This window comes from Mya arenaria, chromosome 15, assembly GCF_026914265.1.
Source record: "Mya arenaria isolate MELC-2E11 chromosome 15, ASM2691426v1".
Classification (NCBI taxonomy): Eukaryota; Metazoa; Mollusca; class Bivalvia; order Myida; family Myidae; genus Mya; species Mya arenaria.
Window position 1 is genome coordinate 35,539,674 of NC_069136.1, and position 26,540 is coordinate 35,566,213.

General features: G+C 35.7%; 1 protein-coding gene across 1 annotated transcript in view; it reads right to left on the reverse strand.

The window, feature by feature from the left end:
- Positions 1 to 14,899: 14,899 nt before the first annotated feature.
- Positions 14,900 to 26,540, reverse strand: part of LOC128219324 (short stature homeobox protein 2-like) — a 35,693-nt gene continuing 24,052 nt past the window's right edge. The window contains exons 3-4 of the mRNA XM_052927132.1: positions 23,307 to 23,364; positions 14,900 to 15,231 (exon numbers count right to left, since the gene is read on the reverse strand). Of these exons, the coding sequence (XP_052783092.1) occupies positions 14,900 to 15,231; positions 23,307 to 23,364 (390 nt within the window). The remainder of the gene's footprint in view (positions 15,232 to 23,306; positions 23,365 to 26,540) is intronic.

Consider the following 26,540-nt stretch of genomic DNA (forward strand, 5'->3'; position numbering starts at 1 on the left):
AATTATCCAAAGTCGTCGGAATCCATATAAAACAACAACAAATTCGGATTAAATATATTTCGGATAAACACTTATGTTTACCAAAATATAACTAACTATTGAAGATGAATTTAATTTTCTCGAATCTGCTTTGATTTTTATGCTAAATATACCAAGTAAATATACAATCATTTACTTATAAGCTGTTGAATATCCTGTTATATTGCCAAGAAAATCATTATTGACCTCGGTCAATAATCATTTTGCGTTCAATATGAACTGCATATTTCACAGCTAATAAGTTAATAACTGTTTTATTACATGAAATAGCATGATATGTTATGACGTCATACGATAAACTGTTTCCGGTCTATAACTATACAGGTCAATATAATGTTTTTGAAGCATTATTTAGACGCCGTATGACAACTGTTTCAATATGGCTTTTCATTTGAACTTCGAAAATTGGACTTTGTCCAATCATGGACGGTTTATATATAGAAAAATATACGCAGTTGTGACGTAAACTTAATTTTACGCACCGAACTCGACGTGTAACAGTACGTCAGAAACCCCTTCTATCATAAACATGTCCTCACCAAATTATAAATGAAATTAATGTATTCTTTGTCATGTTCTTTACCGACACTGGAACTCCATTGAAAACATCATGTATCAATTGTATTTAAACTTTATTTCAATTGAATGCCAGTGTGTGTATATCACGTGATAAATTACGTCATATTTGCTATGTCTGAAGGCAACGTTTTGCTTAAAATGAAGACTTAAATCAAAGATAACTTTTCTTTTACTACACCATTTTGAATAAAACAAAGGGCAGTCTACGCCGCTTAAAGAGCCCCACCTTAGTTTTATTTCCGACGTTTGATAAGGTGATTAGTTTCATCAATCAGTTTGACAAACCTGTTTCCAAAATAAGGTGTTCACAGTGCTCCGTCAGATGGCCATATTGTGAAACGGTCTGTCGAAGTGTTTTAAGAAACTAAAATCTCAATCAAACTCTGGTAAAAGACCGAAGGCGCGGCTCCGTAAGCGGTGTAGACTGCGCTTTGTTTCATTTAAAATGGTGAAGAAATGGAGAAGTATTACGTGTTTAAAGTCTTTTTTCGAGGCAAAATATTGACTTCCGACATAACATGTCAGACGCAAATTATCACGTGGTATACACACACTGACTGTATACGCTATAATTACCATAAATTACGATGTACTATAACATGTCATTATATTTATTATTATTGCATTTATTATTATTATAATTATCATTATCATTATTATTATTATTATTATTATTATTATTATTATTATTATTATTATTATTATTATTATTATTATTATTATTATTATTATTATAATCATTTTATTAGTAACAACAATGTTTCAAATAATTTACTCAAAGAATTATGATTGGCTTAATATACCTCAGTTTATGCATTCGAAACAATTTAGTTGACAGGCACATCAAATTAACTAAATTGCTTAGTGTTGAGTGCGAAATGCCTCTAATGCCTTAAAGGCGCACACTATAGGTTGTTGCAACATTTATTTTATTATTTTAATGCTTGATAACTCATTTGACTTTAGAGATAAGGGCAAAAAACAAAAACATATGATTAAGGTACAGATAAAAAATGTTTCAGCTTCTATAAAGGTTTTCTTTTAATAAATAGCTACGTAGCCACAAATTATAAATTAAAAACAAACGCCAAAATATCGCTAATATTATTTATATGTACCTAAATCATAGGCATGTTTTGTCTTGATCGTTAAAGTCCAATGTGATAAACACGATAATACATCCAAATTAAAACATTGCATCAGCCTATACGGTGGGTCTTTAATGGGTTTTTTCGTCAGAGCTTTTCTAAATGTATAAATGTGAACCGGTCCGGCAATCCCTTTGGCGGAGGCATAAGCCTTAACTCTTAAAGGGACTAGACACCAGATTATACAACTGCAAAATTTGTTGTTGTTGTTGTTGTTGTTGTTTTCAAAACTTGCATCAGTTGATATCCTTGTGTACAACGCACTGTATATTAATTAGTTACGATTATTTATGTTCTGATCTCATGACTTTCAAAATGCTGAATATACACACTATAAACTGGGAAACCATTATATATGCGCTATTTTTAAACAGGTAAACTCAGCTGAGAAAGATTAAATATTATTTTATTCATGTTTAGTGATGTATTATCGGCCTCATGCTTTTTCGTTTTTAATTTTTTTACTCTTGTTTTGAGCTGTGTGAAGTTAACTAAACATACGACATTGGACATGGGACATTCAAGATCGAATGTTGTTCTGGCACGACATTGGACATTGGACATTCAAAATTGAAAGTCGTGCACGACATTGGACATTGGGATTTAAAAAATGAATGTCGTGCTGGCACGACATTGGACATTGGACATTCAAAATCAAATGTTGTGCTGGCACGACATTGGACATTCAAAAGTGAAAGTCGTGCTAGCACGACATTGGACATAGGACATTCAAAAATGAATGTTGTGCTGGCACGACATTAAACATTGGGATTTCAAAAATGAATGTCGTGCTAGCACGACATTGGACATTGGACATTCAAAATCGAATGTTGTGCTGGCACGACATTGGACATTGGGATTTCAAAAATGAATGTCGTGCTAGCACGACAGTGGACATTGGACATTCAAAATCAAATGTTGTGCTGGCACGACATTGGACATTCATAATCGAATGTTGTGCTGGCACGACATTGGACATTGGACATTCAAAATTGAAAGTCGTGCTAGCACGACATTGGACATTGGACATTCAAAAATGAATGTTGTGCTGGCACGACATTGGACATTGGGATTTCAAAAATGAATGTCGTGCTGGCACGACATTGGACAATGGACATTCAAAATCGAATGTTGTGCTGGCACGACATTGTACATTCAAAATCGAATGTTGTGCTGGCACGACATTGGACATTGGACATTCAAAAGTGAAAGTCGTGCTAGCACGACATTGGACATTCAAAAATGAATGTCGTGCCAGCACGACATTGGACATTGGACATTGGGATTTCAAAAATGAATGTCGTGCTAGCACGACATTGTACATTGGACATTCAAAATCGAATGTTGTGCTGGCACGACGTTGGATATTCAAAAGTGAAAGTCGTGCTAGTACGACATTGGACATTCAAAATCAAATGTTGTGCTGGCACGACATTGGACATTGGACATTCAAAAGTGAAAGTCGTGCTAGCACGCATTTGACATTCAAAAATGAATGTCGTACCAGCACGACATTGGACATTGGACATTCAAAATTGAAAGTCGTGCTAGCACGACATTGGACATTGGACATTCAAAAGTGAAAGTCGTGCTAGCACGACATTTGACATTCAAAATCGAATGTTGTGCTGGCACGACATTGGACATTGGACATTCAAAAATGAAAGTCGTGCTAGCACGACATTGGACTTGGGACATTGGAATTTCAAAAATGAATGTCGTGCTAGCACGACATTGGACATTTAAAATCGAATGTTGTTCTGGCACGGCATTGGACATTCAAAACTGAAAGCCGTGCTGGCACGACATTGGACATTGGATATTCAAAAATGAATGTCGTGCCAGCACGACATTAGACATTGGACATTGGGATTTCAAAAATGATTCAAAATCGAATGTTGTGCTGGCACGGCATTGGACATTTAAAATCGAATGTTGTGCTGGAAGGCCATTGGACATTGGACATTCAAAATTGAAAGTCGTGCTGGCACGACATTGGACATTCGACAGTCATAAATGAATGTCGTGCCAGCACGACATTGGACATTCAAAAATGAATGTTGTGCTGGCACATTCAAATTAATGTATGACATGTTTTATGAATGAATGTTTTCTACCGACTTTAAATTAATTCGGATGGCATGCAATTTTCGAAATTAATATTTTTGAGATATTGTCTTAAAATTATTTGAAAAGGGTTAGAGATCACAAAAGCAATTACTCATTATAAATTTATAAACACCAAGAGAGCATTGTCATTACGATTCCATCGCAATATTTGAAACTTAAGCATGATTCAGATAGACATGATGTCACACATACAGAAAAAGATTCAAATGAATATACTTATGAATGGTCGTGGATTATATGTAGACAAACAGTGATAATGCTTTCGAAATGGCATACTTTTAATAAGCTTAATTGTTTACACGCCACTGCTACACATCCAGTACCATTTATAAACGAAGTGAAGATAATTATATTCACAGTATATGATGACATATGGAAAGTATACACATGCATTGATGTTCCAAAAGATATAAATGTAATCGTTCCTACATCTACTTTATCTGGTTTTACGTATTATAACACGAAATATTGTCAATGAGCCGATTAAGTAACCTATTACTGCCTGTCGACTTATTTTTTATCGACTCAATTAATCACAACATTCGATTTTGAATGTCCCATGTCCAATGCCGTGCCAGCAAAAAAATTCGATTTTGAATGTCCAATGTCCAATGTCGTGCTGGCACAACATTCACTTTTGAATGTCCAATGTCCAATGTCGTGCCGGCACAACATTCGATTTTGAATGTCCAATGTCCAATGTCGAGCTAGCACAACATTCGATGTTGAATGTCCAATGTCGTGCCAGCACAACATTCGATTTTGAATGTCCAATGTCCAATGTCGTGCCAGCACAACATTCGATGTTGAATGTCCAATGTCGTGCTAGCACGACATTCATTTTTGAAATACCAATGTCCAATGTCCAATGTCGTGCCAGCACAACATTCGATTTTGAATGTCCAATGTCGTGCTAGCACGACATTCATTTTTGAAATTCCAATGTCCAATGTCCAATGTCGTGCTGACACGACATTCATTTTTGAAATCCCAATGTCCAATGTCCAATGTCGTGCTGGCACGACATTCATTTTTGAATGTCCAATGTCCAATGTTGTGCAAGCACGACTTTCACTTTTGAATGTCCAATGTCCAATGTCGTGCCAAACACAATATTCGATTTTGAATGTCCAATGTCCAATGTCGTGCCAGCACAACATTCGATGTTGAATGTCAAATGTCCAATGCCGTGCTAGCACGACATTCATTTTTGAAATACTAAAGTCCAATGTCCAATGTCGTCCTGGCACGACATTCATTTTTGAATGTCCAATGTCCAATGTCGTGCTAGCACGACTTTCACTTTTGAATGTCCAATGTCCAATGTCGTGCCAGCACAACATTCGATTTTGAATGTCCAATGTCCCATGTCGTGCCAGCACAACATTCGATTTTGAATGTCCAATGTCGTGCTAGCACGACATTCATTTTTGAAATCCCAATGTCCAATGTCCAATGTCGTGCCAGCACAAGATTCATTTTTGAATGTCCAATGTCCAATGTCGTGCTAGCACGACTTTCACTTTTGAATGTCCAATGTCCAATGTCGTGCCAGCACAACATTCGATTTTGAATGTCCAATGTCGTGCCAGCACAACATTCGATTTTGAATGTCCAATGTCCAATGTCGTACCAGCACAACATTCGATCTTGAATGTCCAATGTCGTATGTTTAGTTAACTTCACATAACTCTTGTTTTGAGGAAAAACTTTATTTGCCGTTTTTGGAACCATCTGGGGTCTATTCCCTTTAAGTTAGAACGTAACCATATGATCATCATATAACACCATAGAAAGCAAAACAACAGAAACAACATGTTTATTACAAGCGTCATGTTTATGTTATACAATGATATTAGGTATACACATTATAACATCTGAAACAATAGATTATAATATCAGATACAATATAGCCTCGTTTTTAACAATAACTGTACTATACAACAAAGCATTGTCTAGTAATGACCATTTTTATATTCCATTGTGTGCATGCTATAATATGTATCGAAATTAAAACGAATAACTTCGTGTTTAGTGGTATGCCAAGATCTACTTAGTGTTGTTTTTCACTATTTTTGTTGCCATAGCAACAATATTGTTTTGACCGACGGAACAATAAAATGGTGTGCATAGTCAGCATTATACCCTCTTACACACTTCTTGAGATATTGTGGGATCCAGTTTCTCCAGACAGACAGAAAGACATTCATATTTATTTCAGTTTTCATAGCAACCACTTTTTGTTGATATAGCAACCACATATTTTTCATGTGCCTTGCCTCCATCAACACCAAGGTATATGAGCGTGGCTTTAATTATTATAGAGATGACAGGATCCAGTTACGTTGTTGTGTTTTAACTATATGTTGTTGGTTTTCCCATTGCCATAGCAACCGCATTTATGTTCAACGAAAAACAATGATTGACTAGTTTAATCTACTGTACTGCAATTTATCAAAATACAATTTTTTTATCGACGTTTAAAATACTTCTTGAGTTATGCCAATATTTTGTTTCATTATTTCATGGCATAGCAACCACATTATTTGTCCAACAAAAATAAATAAAAAAATAACGTGCATAGTCGTATCATGCCCTAATATTTACACCTCAACTTCCATTCCTTAAATAAAATCCACATACCGTAACGACTTTCAGCAACGTCACTTTGAAAGGGTACACATTAGGCTAATGTAATATAAATATATATATACCCGGATACTGCGAGGTATTAATTATCTTTTTATAACGGTAAGATTATATTCATCCCGTAGATATGTTCAGCAGTACATGAAGCGTGTTGTGTAGGTTTCCATTTAATTGTAAACGACATTTTTCGCGACCTCGTTTTAAAACTTGCAAAGCAATGTAGTTAAAATCATTTTCCATTACTTTATTACTTATTATGCGTTTAACATACGGTTATGAATTTCTTCTTCTTCTTCTCGGTGGGGGACCGAGTTCCCCGATAAGGGACCAAGTTTCATCAGTAGAGGACCATGTTTTACCGGTAGGGAACCAAGTTTTACAGGTAGGAGACAAAGGTTCACCGGTAGGTTACAAAGGTTTACCGGAAGGGGACCAAGTTGCACCGGTAGGGAACATGTTTTACAGGTAGGGGACAAGTTTTACAGGTAGGGGACTAGGGTTCACCGGAAGGGGACCATGTTTCACCGGTAGGGGACCAAGTTGCACCGGTAGGGAACATGTTTTACAGGTAGAGGACCACGTTTTACAGGTAGGAGACAAAGGTTTACCGGTAGGGGATCATGTTTCACCGGTAGGGGACCATGATTCACCGGTAGGGGACCAAGTTTCATCGGTAGGGGACCTGGTGTTACAGGTAGGATACCAAGTTGTGCAGGTAGGGGACATCGTTTCGCGGATAGGGACCAAGTTTCAAGTTTCACCGGTAGGTGGCCATGTTACACTGGTAGAGGACCAAGTTTCACCGGTAGAGGACCAAGTTTCACCGGAATGAGACCCAGTTTCACGGGCCCAAGTAACAACGATAGGGGACCATGTTTCATCGGTAGGGGACAAACTTTCACCGGTAGGGTAACAAGTTTTAACGGTAGGGGACAAAATGCACATTTTTTCCCCGGTAGGGGACCAAGTTTCACATATAGGATACCCCGTTTCACTGTAAGTGGACCACGTTAGTGGACAATTTTTTCGCCGGTAGAGGACAAAGTTTCATCTGTAGTGGACCATTTTTCACTGGTAGGGGACCATGTTTCACTGGTAGAGGACCAGGTATCACCGGTAGTGAACCAAGTTTCACTGGTAGGGGACCAAGTATCACCGGTAGTGGACCAAGTTTCACTGGTAGAGGACCATGTTTCTACGGTAAGGGACCAAGTTTCACTGGAAGGAGACCAAGTGTCACGGGACAAAGCTACAACAACAATATGGGACCAGGTTTCACCGGTAGGGAATAAAGTTGCACCGGTAGGGGACCAAGTATCACCGGTAGGAACCAAAGTTTTACCGATATGGGACCATTTTTCACCGGTAGGGGAACACGTTTCACCGGTTGGGGCCAAAGTTTCACCGGTAAGAACCCAAGTTGCACCGGTAGAGGACCAAGTGTCACCGGTGGGGGACCAAGTGTCTCTGGTAGAGGCCCAAGTTTTATCGTCAGGGGACCAATTTTCACCGGCAGAGGACCAAGTTTCATCGGTGGGGGACAAAATTCACTGGTAAGTCACAATTTTCCACTGGCAGTGAACCAAGTGCATTTTTTCACCGCTAGGGGACCAAGTTGTACCTATAGGGGACCCCGTTTCACCGTTAGGGGACCATTTTTCACCGGTAGGAGACCACGTTTCATCGGTAATGGACCATTTTTTACTGGTAGGGGACCAAGTTTCATCGGTACGGGACGAACTTTCACCGGTAGCGGACCACGTTTCACCGGTAAGAAACTAAGTTCAACTGGTAAAGGACCATGTCATTCGCTTAAGTTGACCACTTCTTACATATAACGCAATTAAGTTCATATACCGTATAATAAAACAATAACGTAGCTTTTAATTTCAACATAAATTGTACAGAACACTATACAAAACAAACAATCACGTAACACAATCAAATACGCACACATCAGATTGCAGTACAGTAGATTAAACTAGTCAATCATTGTTTTTCGTTGAACATAAATGCAGTTGCTATGGCAATGTGGAAAACAACAACATATAGTTAAAGGTAATTTATCCAAAATACTAAACAATATAATAAGATAATACATACTGCAGAAAAAAATCAGTATAGACTGTAGATAAAATAATAAAAAATAATGCATAACTTAATAAACGCCATTTATCTGATATCAAAGAAAAAAACAAACACATTTTCTATAGGCTTTCTTTAGGCCATGTTACCGGCATCCTACACTTTGTTGTTGTTTTTTGTCCAAAAAAGATCAAAAAAATAAAACAAGCAACAAAAAATCATAATATTAAATTCTTGACAACTTTGGAAGCAACTTATAAGGCATATTTACGATTTCATAACATAGTCCAGAACGTTCTTAGAGCATAGCCTAACTTCACAAAAGTAAATAGTTAACTTGTGGCAACGGCGATCGAAAAATGTAAATTATTTTTGGTACTCACTCGAAGAAATAAATTACAATCGTACACTATCATGTATTACATTCCCTATTTTATGCTTTCAGAGTTCGTTATAGGAATATGTACCCTCTTTGTTTTTTGTGTGTTTTTTGTTTGTTTTTATAATAGGATATGCCTTCTTTGTTTTGCGTTGTTTAAATATGCCACTCTTTGTATTGTATTTGGTAGGACATGCACACACTTTGTCACTGTCTATGTCACTCTCAGTTTTGGTATAAAAGGATATGCCGCTCTTTGCTTTACTATAGTATGATATGCCGCGCTTTGTTTTCCTTTAATAGCACAAGCACATGTTTTTGTTTTGCTATATTAGGATATTCCACTCTTTGTTTTGCTTTAAAATGAAATGCACACTCTTAGTTTAGTTTTAAAATGAAATGCACACTCTTAGTTTAGCTTTAAAATGAAATGCACACTCTTAGTTTAGTTTTAAAATGAAATGCACACTCTTAGTTTAGCTTTAAAATGAAATGCACACTCTTAGATTAGCTTTAAAATGAAATGCACACTCTTAGTTTAGCTTTAAAATGAAATGCACACTCTTTGTTTTGCTTTAATTGAATATACCACTCTTTGTTTGGCTTCAATTGGATATTCAAACTCTTTGTTTTGCTTTAAGAGGATAATGCACACTCTTAGCCTTGCTTTAACCGGATAATGCACACTCCTAGATTTTTTTTGTTTATTTGATGTATATACACACTCTTTGTTTTTCTTATTTAAGATATGCACATTCTTGGTTTTATTTTATTTTAAATTACTTCATTTAACTAAATACTTATCATTAAAAACAAAATATAACTAAATCTTCTTGTTTCCAACTAAATACTTAACTGCTGAGGGATATTTTTTTACAAATATAAATAGCGCAATGTTTTAGAACACATGCGTAATACAAATACAGAAAACATGGTGAGAATATTTAGCTGAACACAATATAATAGTACATGATATGACATAGTACAGTATATGTACACATCTGAATATTAGAAGTAATACTGGAACAAAATGTAAAACTGGCCTAGTATACACCCATTTTATTTTTACACAGACTGAAATCACTCCGATTAAAAACATACATACATTAAAGGTTTAAATCACAGCTAGAGTTAATGTTAAATTGTTAACATTTGGGGGGAAAATATTATGATTTTAGTGGTCAAATGGATGCCTTTTTGCAAGATAAAATTAGAATAGTAAGTTTCATGAAAACAATTCACAGGAGTTTGACATCAGTTTATCACCAGAGTAACAACATATGTGAGGCATAAAATAATACGTAGCATTTTCGTTTATGGATGTTTTTCTTTGTCAAAATGTCGTCATATGAACATCCTAAATACAGTCAAAACTCGCTATGTCGATGTCCGTCGGACCTCGTGAAATACTTCGAGATATCGAATATTCGATATAACCGAACTACAAAAGAACATGTCTCACTTAACCTAACACATTTGAAAAGGGTTCAAAATAACCAGAAAAACGATATTACGAGAAAAACGATATAGCGAGATTCGACTGTATCATGAACAGCAAACCACAGGAATAAAATGTTAACTTTAAGCATCATATTATACAGTATAGTGATGTAAATAACACAGAGAATAATATCAAGAAGCCTTCTCATAACAAAATACTGCACCATAAGCACAACCAAAATGTTTATCAGATGAGTGATTTCTGACGGGCTTTAAAGTCCATCAATTAAGGCAGGTTGATGCAAAAACACATTTTTCATGCATGGTCGTGTTTAATTCATTTGACTTAATGATAAAAAATGCATATGAGTTAGGTAAAGTTCAAAAAATATAAGCGATGTTTGGCGCTTTTTTTAGCTGGGATTTTTTTACCTCCAGCTATTAATTACTGTTTTCATAAAAGTGTAATTAGTTAGCATTATTTAATCATTATAAGGTAAAAAAATGGCATCAACCTTTACTGTTCGCTTATAATACATAGGGTGCTGCTGGTGAGTTTTATTTTAAAGTTACAAAATGTCAAGTTTAAATAATTTTGAAGTTTAAGTCAGAGGTGTTTCTATATAGACATACCATTATCTTAAAAACAAATTAACCAAATATCATATTATTATTTTTATTACCTCCCTTTAAAATATCTTTATATTAGCAACAGTGTGGTGGTATTCAAAAAATGTGATCCGTGCAATAATAATATGATGGTAATCAATATAAATGATACATAGAAATAATCTTGATGTTAATATCTATAATGCACTTACATATCTTTGCATCCTGATGATGGATGACCTTAAAGCTGCACTCTCACAGATTGACCATTTATACAACTTTTTATTTTTTTGTCTTGGAAAGAGCAAATTTTTACGTAAATATCTGCAAACCAATGATAAAAGTTGTCAAAACGTTCAATCTGTGAGAATGCAGCTTTAAGAACATAATAATACAAAACGAGAACATCGAGCTAAGATAGTTCAAGCAAACAGGATTTGATTGCATTTTAAAGCAAGGGAGCGCCAGGCCCCGATTTCTCAAAAGTTTAACACGCTTAAATAGCTTATTTTGATAAGCAAACTTTCTTACGTAAATTTGTTTTTATTGAAGAAATTATTGTATCTTTTTTATCAGACAAATAATAGCAACAAAATGCCTAAAAACTTTAAAAAAAGTTAAATTACACAAGAAAGTGGGCTTAGCTTAATTCCTCATAACAAACTTAAGCAGTTTTGAGAATTCGGCCACTGGCTTATTCAAATCTTAACGAAAGGAAAATAATTCTAAATTAAAGGATATATAAAACAGGTCCCAATTTCTCAAAACATCTTACGTCTCATATAACAGGACTAAGCTAGGCTCACAATTTGTGTAATGGCTTAATGTGATTAGTGTTTAATTTCTTAAGAGAGTTTTTTTTACGTTAAAAGAAAGCTATCTTTATTATAATAGAGATAAACTATTTTTTTAGTAAAATCAAGATTAAGTGTAAACTTAGGCTTAATGAAATAAGCTACCTTAAGCTTGTAACGCTTAAGAAGTTTCGAGAATTCGGGGCCTGAATATCTAGCGATAATGATACTTTACCCAGATGGTGTTCTAGCCAGGACCTGTATGCAATATTGATCTTATCCTACAGGGGCGTAGCTAGGCCTTAAAAATTTGTAGGCCCGATGGTTCTATGTGAATTTGGGGACTTGTATATGTTCATTACACACACTAAATTATATTTGCAATGATTACAATAAAATCAAGCAATACATCCTGCACGTAGTTTAAATAAACACAAACATGCTTTGGTTAAAAATAAAACAAATTTTAGAGTTGTTCAAAGTGTTTAGTAGCTAGTTTTATTGCATATAAGGGTTATTGAAAGTTGTCATTTTTTTAAAAAGTTGTAGGCCCGGGCCTACAAGGCCTATATGTAGCTACGCCACCGTCCTAATAATACATGCCTTAGTGATTCCATTCAGCCTATTGGTCAGCTAAATATACAGGCCAATCAAAACACTTTCTAATATAAATTTAAGATCGATCTAAGTTGCTTACTCAATACGACCCAAGGTCAAACAAATATGAGTGCTATGTCTGGGCTGGTATTCAATATTGGTCTTAAATGCATCTGAGAACGATGTAGCTAATCGGATTACTTGTTATTAATAATTGACCAATAGAGTAAATGGAGTCAATGATGCATGACCATAATACTTGAAATTTTGAATACCACCCCTGAATATCGGTGTCCCACTTCAAAACAGTGCCATTTGGTCTCGATTTACGTTTTAGCAGTGTGTTTTATAAAAGATCTCTCCAGTCCGAAAAGATGTATTAAAAAGTAAAATAAAAAACAATCAAAAAAGTGATTGTCCGATAGCTATTAAAAATAATAGTCTGGCGGGAAAAATAGGGAAGGACGGAAAACCGGAAACAAACAATTAATTTGTTACGCCTTATGACGGAGAGCGTATTATTATATATGGCCTAAGACCACAGTTATTTTACCATTTGTTTCATATACAAGTACAAACATCCCTTCATTTACTAAACATGTGTAAGATAGACATATCTACCTCCATAAATATTAATACAGTTCCGATGAAAAATAATAAAGTACATTTTTCTGATGAATTGCTTCACGAGAAAAAAATATTATCAAACAAACACCATGGGCCGGTTGTTCAGAAATTTGTTGAATTAACAACGTGGTTAGCGTCATCGATGTTAACTTATAAATCTTTCCTGCTCAGGAAGTTCAATGGATAAACTTGTGATCTGCAGTATTCCTAACACTTGTACTTTTTATTTGCATACAGTTGAACCCTGATGGCTCGAACTTCGAGGGACCGGCGTAAATACCTCGAGCCTCGAAAAATTCGAGCCAAGCGGGAATAATGACGTTCAGTTTAAAGAAATCAGTCCTTAACATTCACTTTGAGCCAACAAAGAATTCGAGCAAACGGGGTTTGAATGTATATTAGTACCTCATCAAATAGTTAATTAAGTTTTAATGTTAACAACGATGTTTGTAATCAAGTTTGTTATTTTCAGAAAGTTCTAAACAATCGGCCCAATGTTAACCATCTACAGTCGAAACCCGTTAGCTCGAAATCGCATGGCTCGATCTCGCCGTTGGCTCGAACTGAATTTAAAGGACCGATTTATTTAAACTGAAGGTAAGCCTTCCCGCTTGGCTCGAATTTTCCTAGTCTCGAGCTAAATTCGCTGGTTCCTGCGACCTCGAGCCTACGGTTTCGACTGTATCTCTATTGATTGTCACGTTCAGTTACAAAAAAAAAACACAAGCTCCAATTTTGAGGTATACTGTCAAAAGATATGTTCTTAAACATCTGCATTTTATGCAGTTGACATTGTAATTCATTCAAAACTCTTCACGTGTTTTCATTTGACACAACTTGAAATATAACTTGCGCCATTGCATTCAGTCAAAAAAGTTCAGAAAATAATACTCAAACATACGCACTATTTCATTGTGCACTTTGTTATGTCTAGTAACATCCGGCAGAAAACGAGAGTAGATAACTCTGGAAGATAAGTCTATCCACACAAATCGTTCAGAACCTTTCGATTCCATGGCCGTCTAGAACACCACGTGACCAAACTAAGGATGACGTATGCATTTCTATAAAAAACATATACAACGAGACTGCGTCCATTAGGGGTCGCGGTCACGGTTATGTCCTCGTAATTCTCGTCGTAAGCGTGCCAAAAATCATCGGCGGATGTTTACAGCGTGCAACGCCTCATCAGCGGAGTTTTACAGAAATTTTCCTGTTACTACTTTTCCCTACTTTTTCCAGTTTTCCCTACTTTTTCTTGTTTTTTTCCTACTTGTTTTTAAGGCACCCTGCTTTTTCTCAGTAATGGACAAAAGCTCCTACAATTCATTTTTCACTTTATTTTACGGAAAAGGCTCATTTGTATTTTTCTCTTTACAGATTCATTAAACTAGTTTTCACCGATTACCTTGCGTGGCCAAAAACAACGTGTTCACTCAAGCGAAACAATGCCAATGAAATAAGCATGCTTGTTGAGATTAGTTCCTTTGCGGCTTTAATGATAAAATCGACTAAATCTGCGACAAAACATGATATGGTATGAGCTTGTAATATATATTGTTATTTAAATGATTTTAAAAGAAATCCTTTTGTTCCGATTTTACATGTAATGAACCACTTTCTCCTACAGTTTTGACACAAAAGCTCCCTTTCCCCACTGTTAGGTAGGAAAGTGCTTATAAGCCTGCGCGTTTAGCCAAAATCGCACCGGGACCTTTTCAGATGAATGCGCAAGATCAGACACAAAGCCATATGTACTTGTACACACACAGTCTCAAGCTTAAGGCAATATTTTGTTTTCACAAACAGAACACCAAGAACGTCTAGATGTTCTGGAGGCCGAGTGAGGCGAGGTGCTGTCGCGCCTTGAGTCGGAGATCAGCGATACTCGTGGTCTTTGTCGCCTTAAAGCCGCTGTCCGGAAGTGCCGCGTAGTTGAGTGCGGCGGCCGCGGCGGCGTAGTGCGGATGGTAGAGGAGCATTGGATGGAGTGGCGGGGGGAGGCCGGAAGTGGATGCGAGAGGGAAGTAGGGCATGAGTGGTGGGAAGTGGAGGCGCTCCAAGGGCTCCCTCATCGGCGGCATCGATATGAAGGGTGACACGCGACAGGCGTCAAGCTGCGCCACACTTCCAGGGGAGGCCAACATGATTCCCGCTGAAACAGACGAACGGACAATCAGCAAGTTATAGTTTTATATCAGTCTTTAAGTAGAAGATATCCTTATGATATTTCTAAAATGTATACTCTGAAAAATAATAGAAGAGGATATGTATTCGCTTCATCTTAGTTCCTTCGGGACCAAAAAAGTTGAATCATAATCGAAAAAGAACAAAAATACGAGATCTAGACCTGATTTTAACAATCGGAACACATTCGGCTAACATTAAACGAATACATCTTCCGAGCTTTGTCGGAGATGGAGCAGTAGTCACGAGTTTCCAATATTGCCGTAGATTGACGAGTGGTTACGAGTGCAGACTATGAGTGATATAATGCTTTCAGGAAAAGAACGCTACCACAGACATTCAAAATTGTATGAAACCCGAGGAAACCATTTGGAACTGCTTTATTTAGTTAGTGGCCAACATATTTGTTGTAAGAAGGCAGTATTCTGCAAATTGGCAAACTCATTAATTTCAGTAAATCAGCAGTCAGCTGTTATTGATTTTAATCAGGTGAAGCGGTATATATAAACAGTGACCGGCCCATTCAGTGGGTAGTTTACACAATAGGATGTAAACCACTAAACAACATACTAAACAACAAACTAAAAACCTTACCAAAAAAAGAACTTTAGCAACTAATAACTGTCTCGTCTTTTAATTAGTGGTTAAAGGTTGTTAGTATGAATTTACAAACATAAATGGTTTTATTCGACGCAGAACACTTTCGAAATACTGCCTTCTCATTTGACAAAAGGATATGTTGACCACTAAATTGCAAATGTAATATAAGACTATGATAAGTTATTGCATGCATTCTGGTAACGAAATATCAAAAATTGTAAAATTGACAACATTTCTGACAAGGATGTACGGGACGAGCAGTAAAATGTCTTTATTTTGGTTGAATAACATTTTATTAAATTCTACGGTCATCGAGGGAGCCATAAATACGTCCGTTCGCTGAATATTTCAATTCAATTAAACTTATTGAATTTCATAGCAAATTGGTTTAATGCCGGCACACGTCAAAATGTTTTATACGAACCCATCAGATCCGCATGAGATTGAATTAGGTAAAATGTGTGGATACTTTAACTATTGAGTAAAATATTCACTCCGGAAAAAAGATGGCAGTGTTGGAAAAGTGAAAAATGTCGTTCAGAAAATGGAAACGTTTGCAGGGTGAGGAATCACGTGACTTCAAAGGGGTCACCACGGGTCACAACCATATAAACAAACAAGGAAGTGACGTTAATTTCTAGAAAAACCTTTTTTGACAAAAACGATATGAAAACATTTCTTAGCTTTTAAAAGACTATGCAATTTTCATATCTTTTATGTAAAAAAATATTTTGAAATTGACGTCACTGTCTTATTTGTTAACATCCGTTGTGACCCTTGTGAGAACCCCTTTGAAGTCACGTGATTCCTCACCCTGGTATGGTCGAATTATATTAAAAAAAAATTAAACCATATTTTGTTCTCACAACACAATAATTGTGAAAAACCCTTAGCCGTAGTGTCGTTGAACAAAACATAATAGAACAGACAGTTTATTCGACTTGTACAATATATATGTAAAATAACAACATATAAAAGTTTCATCTTAAATATCATAAGCGGGATTGAATTGATTGTCGAATGCATTGCCTCTTATCCCATCTAATCCCATACCCGAACAAATGTGTAATACAATTTTAGCATTTCGTATCGTTTTCACAATAAGAAAAACGTCATGTATTTGAACAATTGATTTATATTTAACATATAACTATTGAGTTAATTGAGGGGGTGGGGGATGGGGGGGCAGTAAATTTTGTGTTGACAGATGCTGTAGCTTAAGTCGACAGTGTTTGCCAAGAGTTGACGAGATGTACTGTCGCCCACAAGGAAGTCAATATTAATTTAATATACCGATCAATTCCAAGATCGATAACCGCAATACTTAAAACTGCAACTCTCACAGATTGAACGTTTTGACAACTTTTTTTGTCTTTGAACGAGCCACTTGACACGAAAATGCATGGAAACCAGTCATATAAGACTGCTGACAAAATTAGCTCGCAGATTTCTGTATTCAAGTTCAAAAGTTGATGTTTTATGCATTTTTCTTAAACCGTTAGTAACGCTTTAAGCCATAAAACATTAATTTTCGAACGGAAATATGAATATCTGCGATCTGATCTTTTGTCAGCAATCTCGTATCACTGGTTTGCAGATATTTACGCAAAAATTGCTCATTCTGATATAAGAAACAATTGTAAAAAACGGCATAATAGTGACATTTGTATTGTATAGAGTAAGGTTTCGATATCATTCTTTATTATCTCTTCCTATTTTTCTATTCGAACAAAAGCTTTGCCCAAGAAAATCTAGCTTAAAAATCGTATTCTGGAGTGTCAGACGTTGCAATGTTCGATATATCATATTGGCAAATGAAATAAATATAATAATATTCAAAGATTGCATGTTTGTGTAGTCTATTCCAATGTTAATATTCAATCTTTAACGCACACACACACGATTGTTTTCATTGGCTGTTCTAATAATATTTCGTCGTGTACTAATCGACGGTCTCCGGAGTGTATATGAAATACCGCCATCAACATCGTGGTGGTAGTAGTAGTAGTAGTGGCAGTAGCAGTAGCAGTAGAAATAGCAGTAGCAGTAGCAGTAGCAGTAGAGCAGTAGCAGTAGCAGTAGAAATAGCAGTAGCAGTAGCAGTAGAGCAGCAGCAGTAGCAGAAGTAGTAGTAGTAGTAACATCATTCGAAAAAAGTTCGACATAACCAGTAAAATCGAGATAACAGATTTCAACATAGCGAGCTTCGAAGAACTTAAATATTGAATATTGCAACGTTTGACAGCGTTTCCGAGTTTATATTCAACCTGCCGTATCGACACGTTTCAAGCTTACCAAATTAAAGAAAAATGTAAAATTAAGTGACAAGAACTCCTTAAATTGATGCAGCAGTCTCGGTTATTGAATGTCGGTAGCAATAATCGTATAATTGTGATTTGAAACTTGTAATGTCTGTATGCCCGCAGAATAGCGGTGTCGGCAGCGGCGGGGGAACAATGTTCCCGAGCGATCATATCAGGCAGTGTGTTACCACATCCTCGGACCGCTGACAGCTCGCTATGGATGGGCCGCCGCTCATCAATAGAAATCACGGATAATATGGCGCGTGGGGTCGGAGAGCACTGGAGAATTAATGTAGCCAATTGGCGAACCCTTTCCCCTAATTAATCACCAAAATGACGTCTCTATTACACGATATTAGATGCATACAGATATGTTTGAACAAAATTCTCAGATTCCATGGCGTAATTTCGCCAATCTGAACCTTTCCCGGTTATTGCAAAGAAAAAGTAACTAAATAAAACAGTTTAATCTTTCCGCCAAACAATATTTGTGTTTGACTTAATTTAGCCACTTGCCGAAATTATTGGAAATGGCGATTCATCATAGCGCGATATTATAGAGCAAATAATAAGATTGGTGAATTTGTGATGGTTTTGAAAGGCCGGAATAATTTCGATTTTGACCTCGGCTTGTTTCCGGGATATTGTAAATATTTATCCGCGGTAATTAATCATTATAATAGAGAAACGAGAACAACCAGTTATGATCACATTTTCAACAGACCCCTATATTTGGACATTATTTAAATGCATTCCGTTATAGGGATTAAACGCGTTTTAAAGCTGCTCTCTCACAAACTGATCGTTTTGACAACATTTTTTTTTATCTTTTAATGAGCCATTTTTGCGTAAATGTCTGGAAACCTGGTATATAAGACTGCTGACAAAAGATGAGATCGCATTTTCTCATATAAACGTTCGAAAATTGATGTTTTATGGCTAAAAGCGTTACTAACGCTTTAAGAAAAATGAAATTTTCGGCAGTTTACAAAACAATTGAGATATTATCTATTGTGAGTTATCTAATATGACTTATGAATTGAAGGTACTAATGCCAAATCAGCCGATTCTGAGACAAAAAGGTGTAAAAACTAACTATCTGTGAGAGTACAGCTTTACGTCATGTTAGGACGTTCATATTTGTCGATGATATATATTTTCACTTATCAAGTGTTTTGAACAAAAAAAAAACATTACATGAATTCCGGTGCAGTGATTAACAAATACGAAAAAAATGCAAGACAGAATTAATTGTGAAGCAAAATCAATTTAAAAATGTTTTGCTTGTATAATGGTGTTTTTTATGGTTAAAATGAAGACTTAAAAACAAAGATAACTTTACTACTGTAACACCACTTTAAATGAAACAAAGGGAGTCTATGCCGCTTAAAGAGCCCCGCCTTCGTTTTATTACCGGAGTTTGATAAGGTGATTAATTTCATCAAACACTTCGAAAAACCTGTTTCCAAAATAATGTTTTGACGGTGCTCCGTCAGACGGCCGTTTTGTGAAAAGGTTTGTCGAAGTATTTTAACAAACTTAACTCTTAATCAAACTCGCTATATTTCATTTAAAATGGTGAAGAAAAAGTGAAGTTATCTTTGTTTATGGTCTTCGTTCGACGTAATTTATCAAGTGGTATACAAGATAAGTATTAAAAAAATGTTATAAGCAAAACAAGAAGTACTCTTAAGAAAGCAGGGGAATGACAAGAGTGCAAATTATATGAATTTTCGACATGTAAGGAGACTTCAAATTAATTGCTAGATTTTAATTCCCGCCTTTTTTCACCGCCCTTTCGTGTTCGTAGTTTGTCTAGAAACTCATGTTTGTGATCCCTTATGCAATATGAAACAGATATTCAAAGGTGAAACAGTCATTTAAGAAAAAAATGAAATGTCGACCCGACTGCATTAAAAAATAGATAAAAAAGAAATCTAGCCATTAATATATGTTGGCCTAATAGAGATCGTGATGGGTATTTCTTGAGTCAATTCAATTATGCATCTTTCTGAAAGGAATATCAGAACCATGCACAGTTTTACAGGGTATTGCATTGTTTGACTTAACATGTTTTCTTTTTCAAAACAGAAATGTTTTCAGCCCCAAAATGGTAACGAAACGCCATGTGCTGTATTATTTATAAAATTGTATCGTAGGGCGTCATTAATATAATTTTATTTATCAGGTAATTTCATTTTGGCCCAGTTATTTGTCCGAGGTTAGCTGTATTTGCCTGAGCCCGAAGGGAGAAATTGTTCGCGGGGATTCTTCAACTTCTTAACTATCAGAGATCTGAATAGCTTCTTTCCGATTCTCGTTTATTTGATTTGACTTATTTTACAATTACCAAAAGTTTATAATAATCCAATGAAAATCTTCATTTCATTCACACCATTTCTGTGAGTTTCACAGGAAGTTAGTGTGATTCAAACGGCCTTAACGGCAATCGGAACACCTCGGCCAATCTCGATGAGTACCGGAGATGGCCGAGTTGTTACGATTAGGCTTTACGGCTGAAATTCCAATCTGAAGTGTTGCCTGTTTACATTGAAATATAGGGAAATTAATAAATAGTGTTTACCATAATACTTCTTTCATAGAACAATAACTGATTGACTTGTTTTGGGGCTACATAGAGAAATACTCATAAATTCTACGCGACGGCTTAATATCCCCCAATTTAGCTCCAATATCTTGGCCAAACACTCGCTAAGTGAATATAATAAGTCAATTTCCCTCCTCCCATCTCCCAACATACACGACTGATGGGAAAATTTGATAATACTGTATAATCTAATACAGACTTGATGAAAATTCGACAAATTAATTCTATTTAGCGCGCAGTGTTTGAAATACGGAGGAGCCTCTATTACATTACGATTTCTAAGAAACAGTTTTACCCCGTTCCGTTGATTAGCAACCGCTTGTTCTTCCTCGGTTTTCTTGAAAGAATCAAGTGTTAATTCAATTGGGGTCTCTATAGACGAGCTTTATAATTTGACAATAGGGCAAGTTTGTTAAAACTGGCATTGTGTGAAAATTTGCGCCATATTTTCTAACAGGAATGACATTGGCGGGAAATAAACTGTCTGCTGAACTTCTGTGTTTACTTGTTTTTGTGACTTGGTGTCAAATCGTACAAGTCTGTAGTTTTAGAAGTATTTGTAGACACCAGGAAAGGTCTTTTCAAGACTTGCTGACGTACATACAAGAACACATAAACCGAAAGTGACACTCTTATTCAAAATCAATACATACACATGTATAGCGAACATAAATTTTGACAGAAAGTGCAAAAATATTAAATGATTAGTGAATGAAGATTTACAGTGATCTAATATAGTCTAATAAGGTAGAAATACCGTGTTTTTTTGCACCTTTCTTTTAAATAAAACTCGGTATCCTTTATAAGAACCATTGTTTTCGATATTTACTCATCCTTTTCGATAAATCAAACCAATTGTTTTAATTGTGATACAACTTATTTGGGAGTAAGAGTGCAACTTTAAGCATTAAATAAACATAATAAAATTTAAAATATCGCTCATTTTTTGAAAAATGCATTTTTATCTATCAGGAAATAATGTGAGGCAAATCATTGTATGTGTTAAACTTTAGATACGGACTGTTTGAGGCCTTCAACAAATGTTGATATCTACTCAAATCTTGTCTTTGATGTCAAATAAATAGCTTTTGTAACGCGATTCAACCAAGGATTCAAGGTTAAATTATCCCTAAATTTATGTATGAGTCCTTGTAGGCGTCTGGTTGTTGTGTCAGTTTCTTTTTATTCTTGACTGTACTGGCTGACTCCCCACATTTCTTAAAACTCTAATTGTATGATTTTGCAATTTCAGTATCAAGTAACAAAGAGTGAAATACTTATGATATTGGTATTTTCAGGTGCATTACCTTAAAAAATATGTTCAAAACCATGAGTCCCTTGAAAGGATTGGCTCCATAAACAAAGGTGGGCCGCCGTATACCGTTCACTTTGTCCGTTTGATGTTATTTTATTATAACATTGTAATATTTTTGTAAATTTTGAATGATCATAAATAAACAGCTAGACCTCAAAAACAAATGTTTGGTAGTCCACACATGTTTGTTTCCAATGAGAAGGCAGTTTACTTCAGATCTGTCAATACATTTAATTTTCAGTAAATCAGCAGTCAGCCGTTATTGATTTTAATCAGGTGAAGCGGTAAATATAAATAGTTACACAATAAAACATCATGAAAAATTCAAATTAGAGCTTTGTTGTTGATAATTATTGAAAAAAATGTTAAGCTTTAGTATCACTATTGCATATTTCATCATTTTAAGATTTGGATTTGCACAGAATATCAGAATATGTTTAAAAGGTGGTCTAGCAAATATGTTCATAAAAGTATGTCATCATAGTTCAAGGCAATGTATATTAGGCCATACCAAATTGTCTTGTTTGTTTAGCGTCAATCCTTAGTAAGAAAACCTTTCTAGCTAGCCTGACCCCCCCCCCCCCCCCCCCGAAAATTCGAATACTAAATATAAGCACCAAAGCCTCCATAGTCCAATAATCTGGACCATTCTCAGGTGAAATATTTCCTCTACAAAATGAGTTCAAATAAAACTTGTTTAAGTGTGTTGATCAGGGAAATCACACAGAAATTCTGGGACAGAATGCATCATTCTCTAATATCAAATGCCAGTAATACTAGTACAAAGCATGAACCATGTTGTTTACACTTGTGGTATGTAGTATCAGCTGTAGTAAAAGGAAACTCGGCAAGATTAATTCTATAGGGAAACCAAAAAATGTATCCGCCCGAGGACGCTTAACATAGAAACGATAGGTATGCCCTTGTGTCCAACCGGCGGCGTGGTTTTCAGCTCATCTTGTCGGCAGTGATTGATACGAAATGTCTGTATTTCCTCGGTTGACAATATGCATGGGTGTCCTCAAGGAATACAATAAGTTTATACTGTTATAATATTAAAATAAATATATTATGTATGAACATGCCCGCTGGTCGACGTGGCTTATCAGCAGAGTCAGCACTTACATTATAACAGTACGCAGTGCACCATGTAAACCATCAGCGGATAGAACAATATAAAACACGCCCGCTAGTCGGCGTGGCCTATCAGTACGAACCTTTTTGCATCTGGCTCTCCTGTTTGCGGCACTTTGCACGTCGGTTCTGGAACCACACCTGAAACAGAAAACAACATTCAGTCACAATTACAAAAGAATGACGTCATCATTACGTCATACTACTTCCACTGTTGTCAAATATCTTAATATAATATAAAAACACTGTTGTCGTCAAATGTTGATAAATTGTGGGACCATTCGAGATCATTCGGAACACCTCGGCAATTTTCGATCGAAAACAATCTCGGATGTATATTGGGGGTTTACAATGTCAGAAATCTTAACATTTAACTACGCTGTTAGTAGATCGCGTAGAAATATCAATTCAGCAGTGAAGCAGTAGGACATTACTTTTGGAATTTTAATTATTTGTGCAATTATACACTTCACTTGTAATCAATTTAAACTTCGTGATACAAAATACACATTAAAGTCTACAATTAATTAATACCACCATTTAAAATTTTACGAACTACTTCTACTGATGTACCGGCACACATCAAAGGTTGTTTTGGTGGATCCGTGGTCTTGTGGTACGACACTTGACTATCAATCCAGGGGTCGCAGGTATGATCCACCGTCGCACCACTAAAAATACTAATTGTATTCCGGGAGGGACGTTAAATGGGGGTCCCCGTGTGACAGTACTATACATTGGTGCACGTTAAAGAACCAGGGTAGCTCTAACCAGGGTTACATTCTCTCTGTGCACTATGCTCCAAAAACCTAAAATGACTAACAATCTTAACGGAGCACTCGCCGAATAGGCAAGGCCCGAGTGCGAGTATAAATAAGCTTACACACACACAAGGTTGTTTTCGATGGAAAATGGCCCAGTTGTTCTAAATGCACTCGAGATGTCATTCATCGCAGGTCTCGCGGTATTTTGGGTACTAACTAATTATTTTGGCTAATATCCATCAACCGGTGGGGTAGGGGGGACGTTAAACGTCCTGATTTGGCTTCATTTTATTTGTTTAAATCACACTTGAAGATGTGACGGGCCAAGCCATAATGCAGCCACTACAAGGCACGGGCTGACCTTTATTAACTCATCAACAACAACAACATTGTTGACATGTTGTTGGTTACACAAACAGAAAAGTAATTATCTTTGTTAGACGTATTGGGACACTTTTTAATCTTGTGACATTTCTCTTTGAACATGCAAAGAATAAAGGTCATTTCGGTAAAAAAGAAATTCAAGCCAGGCAACGTGATTTATTAGTTTATTTTTTCAGTGAGAGAATTTTCTTCAGTAATCACAAATGGTTTCAAATGGGTCATGGATGGTTTACAATGTCAGATATATTAACAGTTAACTACGCTGCATGTAGATCGCGTAGTAATTTCAATTTAGCAGTTAAACTTAATGACTTTACTCTTGGGAAATATATTTGTTTCTCCAATAATATACTTCAATGTCAATCAATATAAACTGAGTACTACAAAGTGCACATTAAAACACTAAAGTTAATTTATACTATTATTTTATTATTTATTTACGAACTACTTCTACTGATGTACCGGCATACATCAGCGAGCTTGTTTTCGATAGAAAATGGCAGAGGTGTTCCGAATGAGCGCCGTGGTTGGGAAATATTATATTTGCAATCTGCTTTTATTAAAGCCAACAAAGCTTTGATGAAGTAGCATTATATGAGTTATTTCATGAGTTATAATTAATAGAAATTGACAAAAAGATTGCTTAGTTTGTCGTTCGTATGTTTAAAAAAAATCTAACATGTCTTTGAAAATAAACAACGAAAAAAGCCTGTCATGACTGAATAAAAAACACAACATGGGTCCGTATTACAAAAGCTTCTTAAGAATATCTTTACATATTTTAACTTCAGTGTTAACGTGACACTCTTATTCAAAATCAACATGTAATCACATGTAAATAACAAACATGGATTTTGACCGATAGCCAAAAATATTTATTACTGATAACAAGATTGTAACCGTGTCTTTAATAGCAGAAAGCGCAAAAAATATTAAATGACTGGTGAATGCTAAAATATTTACTTTGGTCTACTATAGTTTCATAAGGTAGAAATACCGTGTTTTATGCTCATTTCTTTCATATTAAAATCTGTATCCTTCATAAGAACCATTGTTTTCCAAATTTATTCATCTTTTTTTAATATTAAAGAAATATTATTAATTGTGGTAAATCGTGTTTAGGAGTAAGAGTACATCTTTAATATATTGGAAATGTCATATTTCGTGTAAAAACTAATTATTTAAATTGGAATTTCCATTTTTTATTCATGTTTCAGTAATACACTTAGCATTACACTTTCAAACAGTGAAATAAAACAGTTAAAGAAATTGTTAATTTAAGAAAAGGTACAATTTAAATTTTAAGATGCTTCTGTAATATGCCCCTGGCCTAGACCGCCCAAAATTTGCTCGACTGACATGGGCGCGGGTAGTTGCAGCAGAAAAGGGACTGGGGCTTACACAATAAAATCGGCAGCCAGCGGGGCTGCAATAATTAGTTAAACAAATATAGCCAATTACTGCTGACTAGTTTACGGACAATCGGCCTTTTTAACTACGTTTCCGGATTCAATGTCACGGCCGTGTAATCGGAAAGCTAAAACAATAATTCCACAGCTCTTAACATCAAACATAATGTTACAACTCGATATGACAACTCGACAATTGTCGTCCTGTGTGTTTCAATTCCGAAAATCAAATTTCAAAATCAAGACGGATCAGTCGGTTACGAAATCATAATTTATCGCTCCCACGGGGGGCTATCGTCGTGTAACTGAGAAATAATACAGAGCCGCATACTGACAAATTATTTCTGCACGATGTGACAATTTTTGGCAGGCAAAAAAGCCGTACATTGATTAAACACAACGGTTTATCTGAGAAAGTCGTGAGGCCGTTTTCATCAACGCTAATAAAACCATTTGGAACACCTCGGCCATTTTCCATCGAAAACAACCTCGGATGAATACCGGTACATCAGAAGAAGTAGTTCGTAAAATTTTCAATGGTAGTATTAATTAATTGTAGAGTTTTAATGTGTATATGATATCACTTCGTTTAAATTGATTACCAGTGAAGTGTATATTTGCACAAATAATTAAGATTCCTAAAAAGTCAAGTCCTAATGCTCAATAATAGCCTATTGATAAATTGTAGTGTGTTAACGTGTTTTTTGTATTACTATGTTGAAATTGATTGCAAGTTAAGTGTTTTATTGCATGATTAATT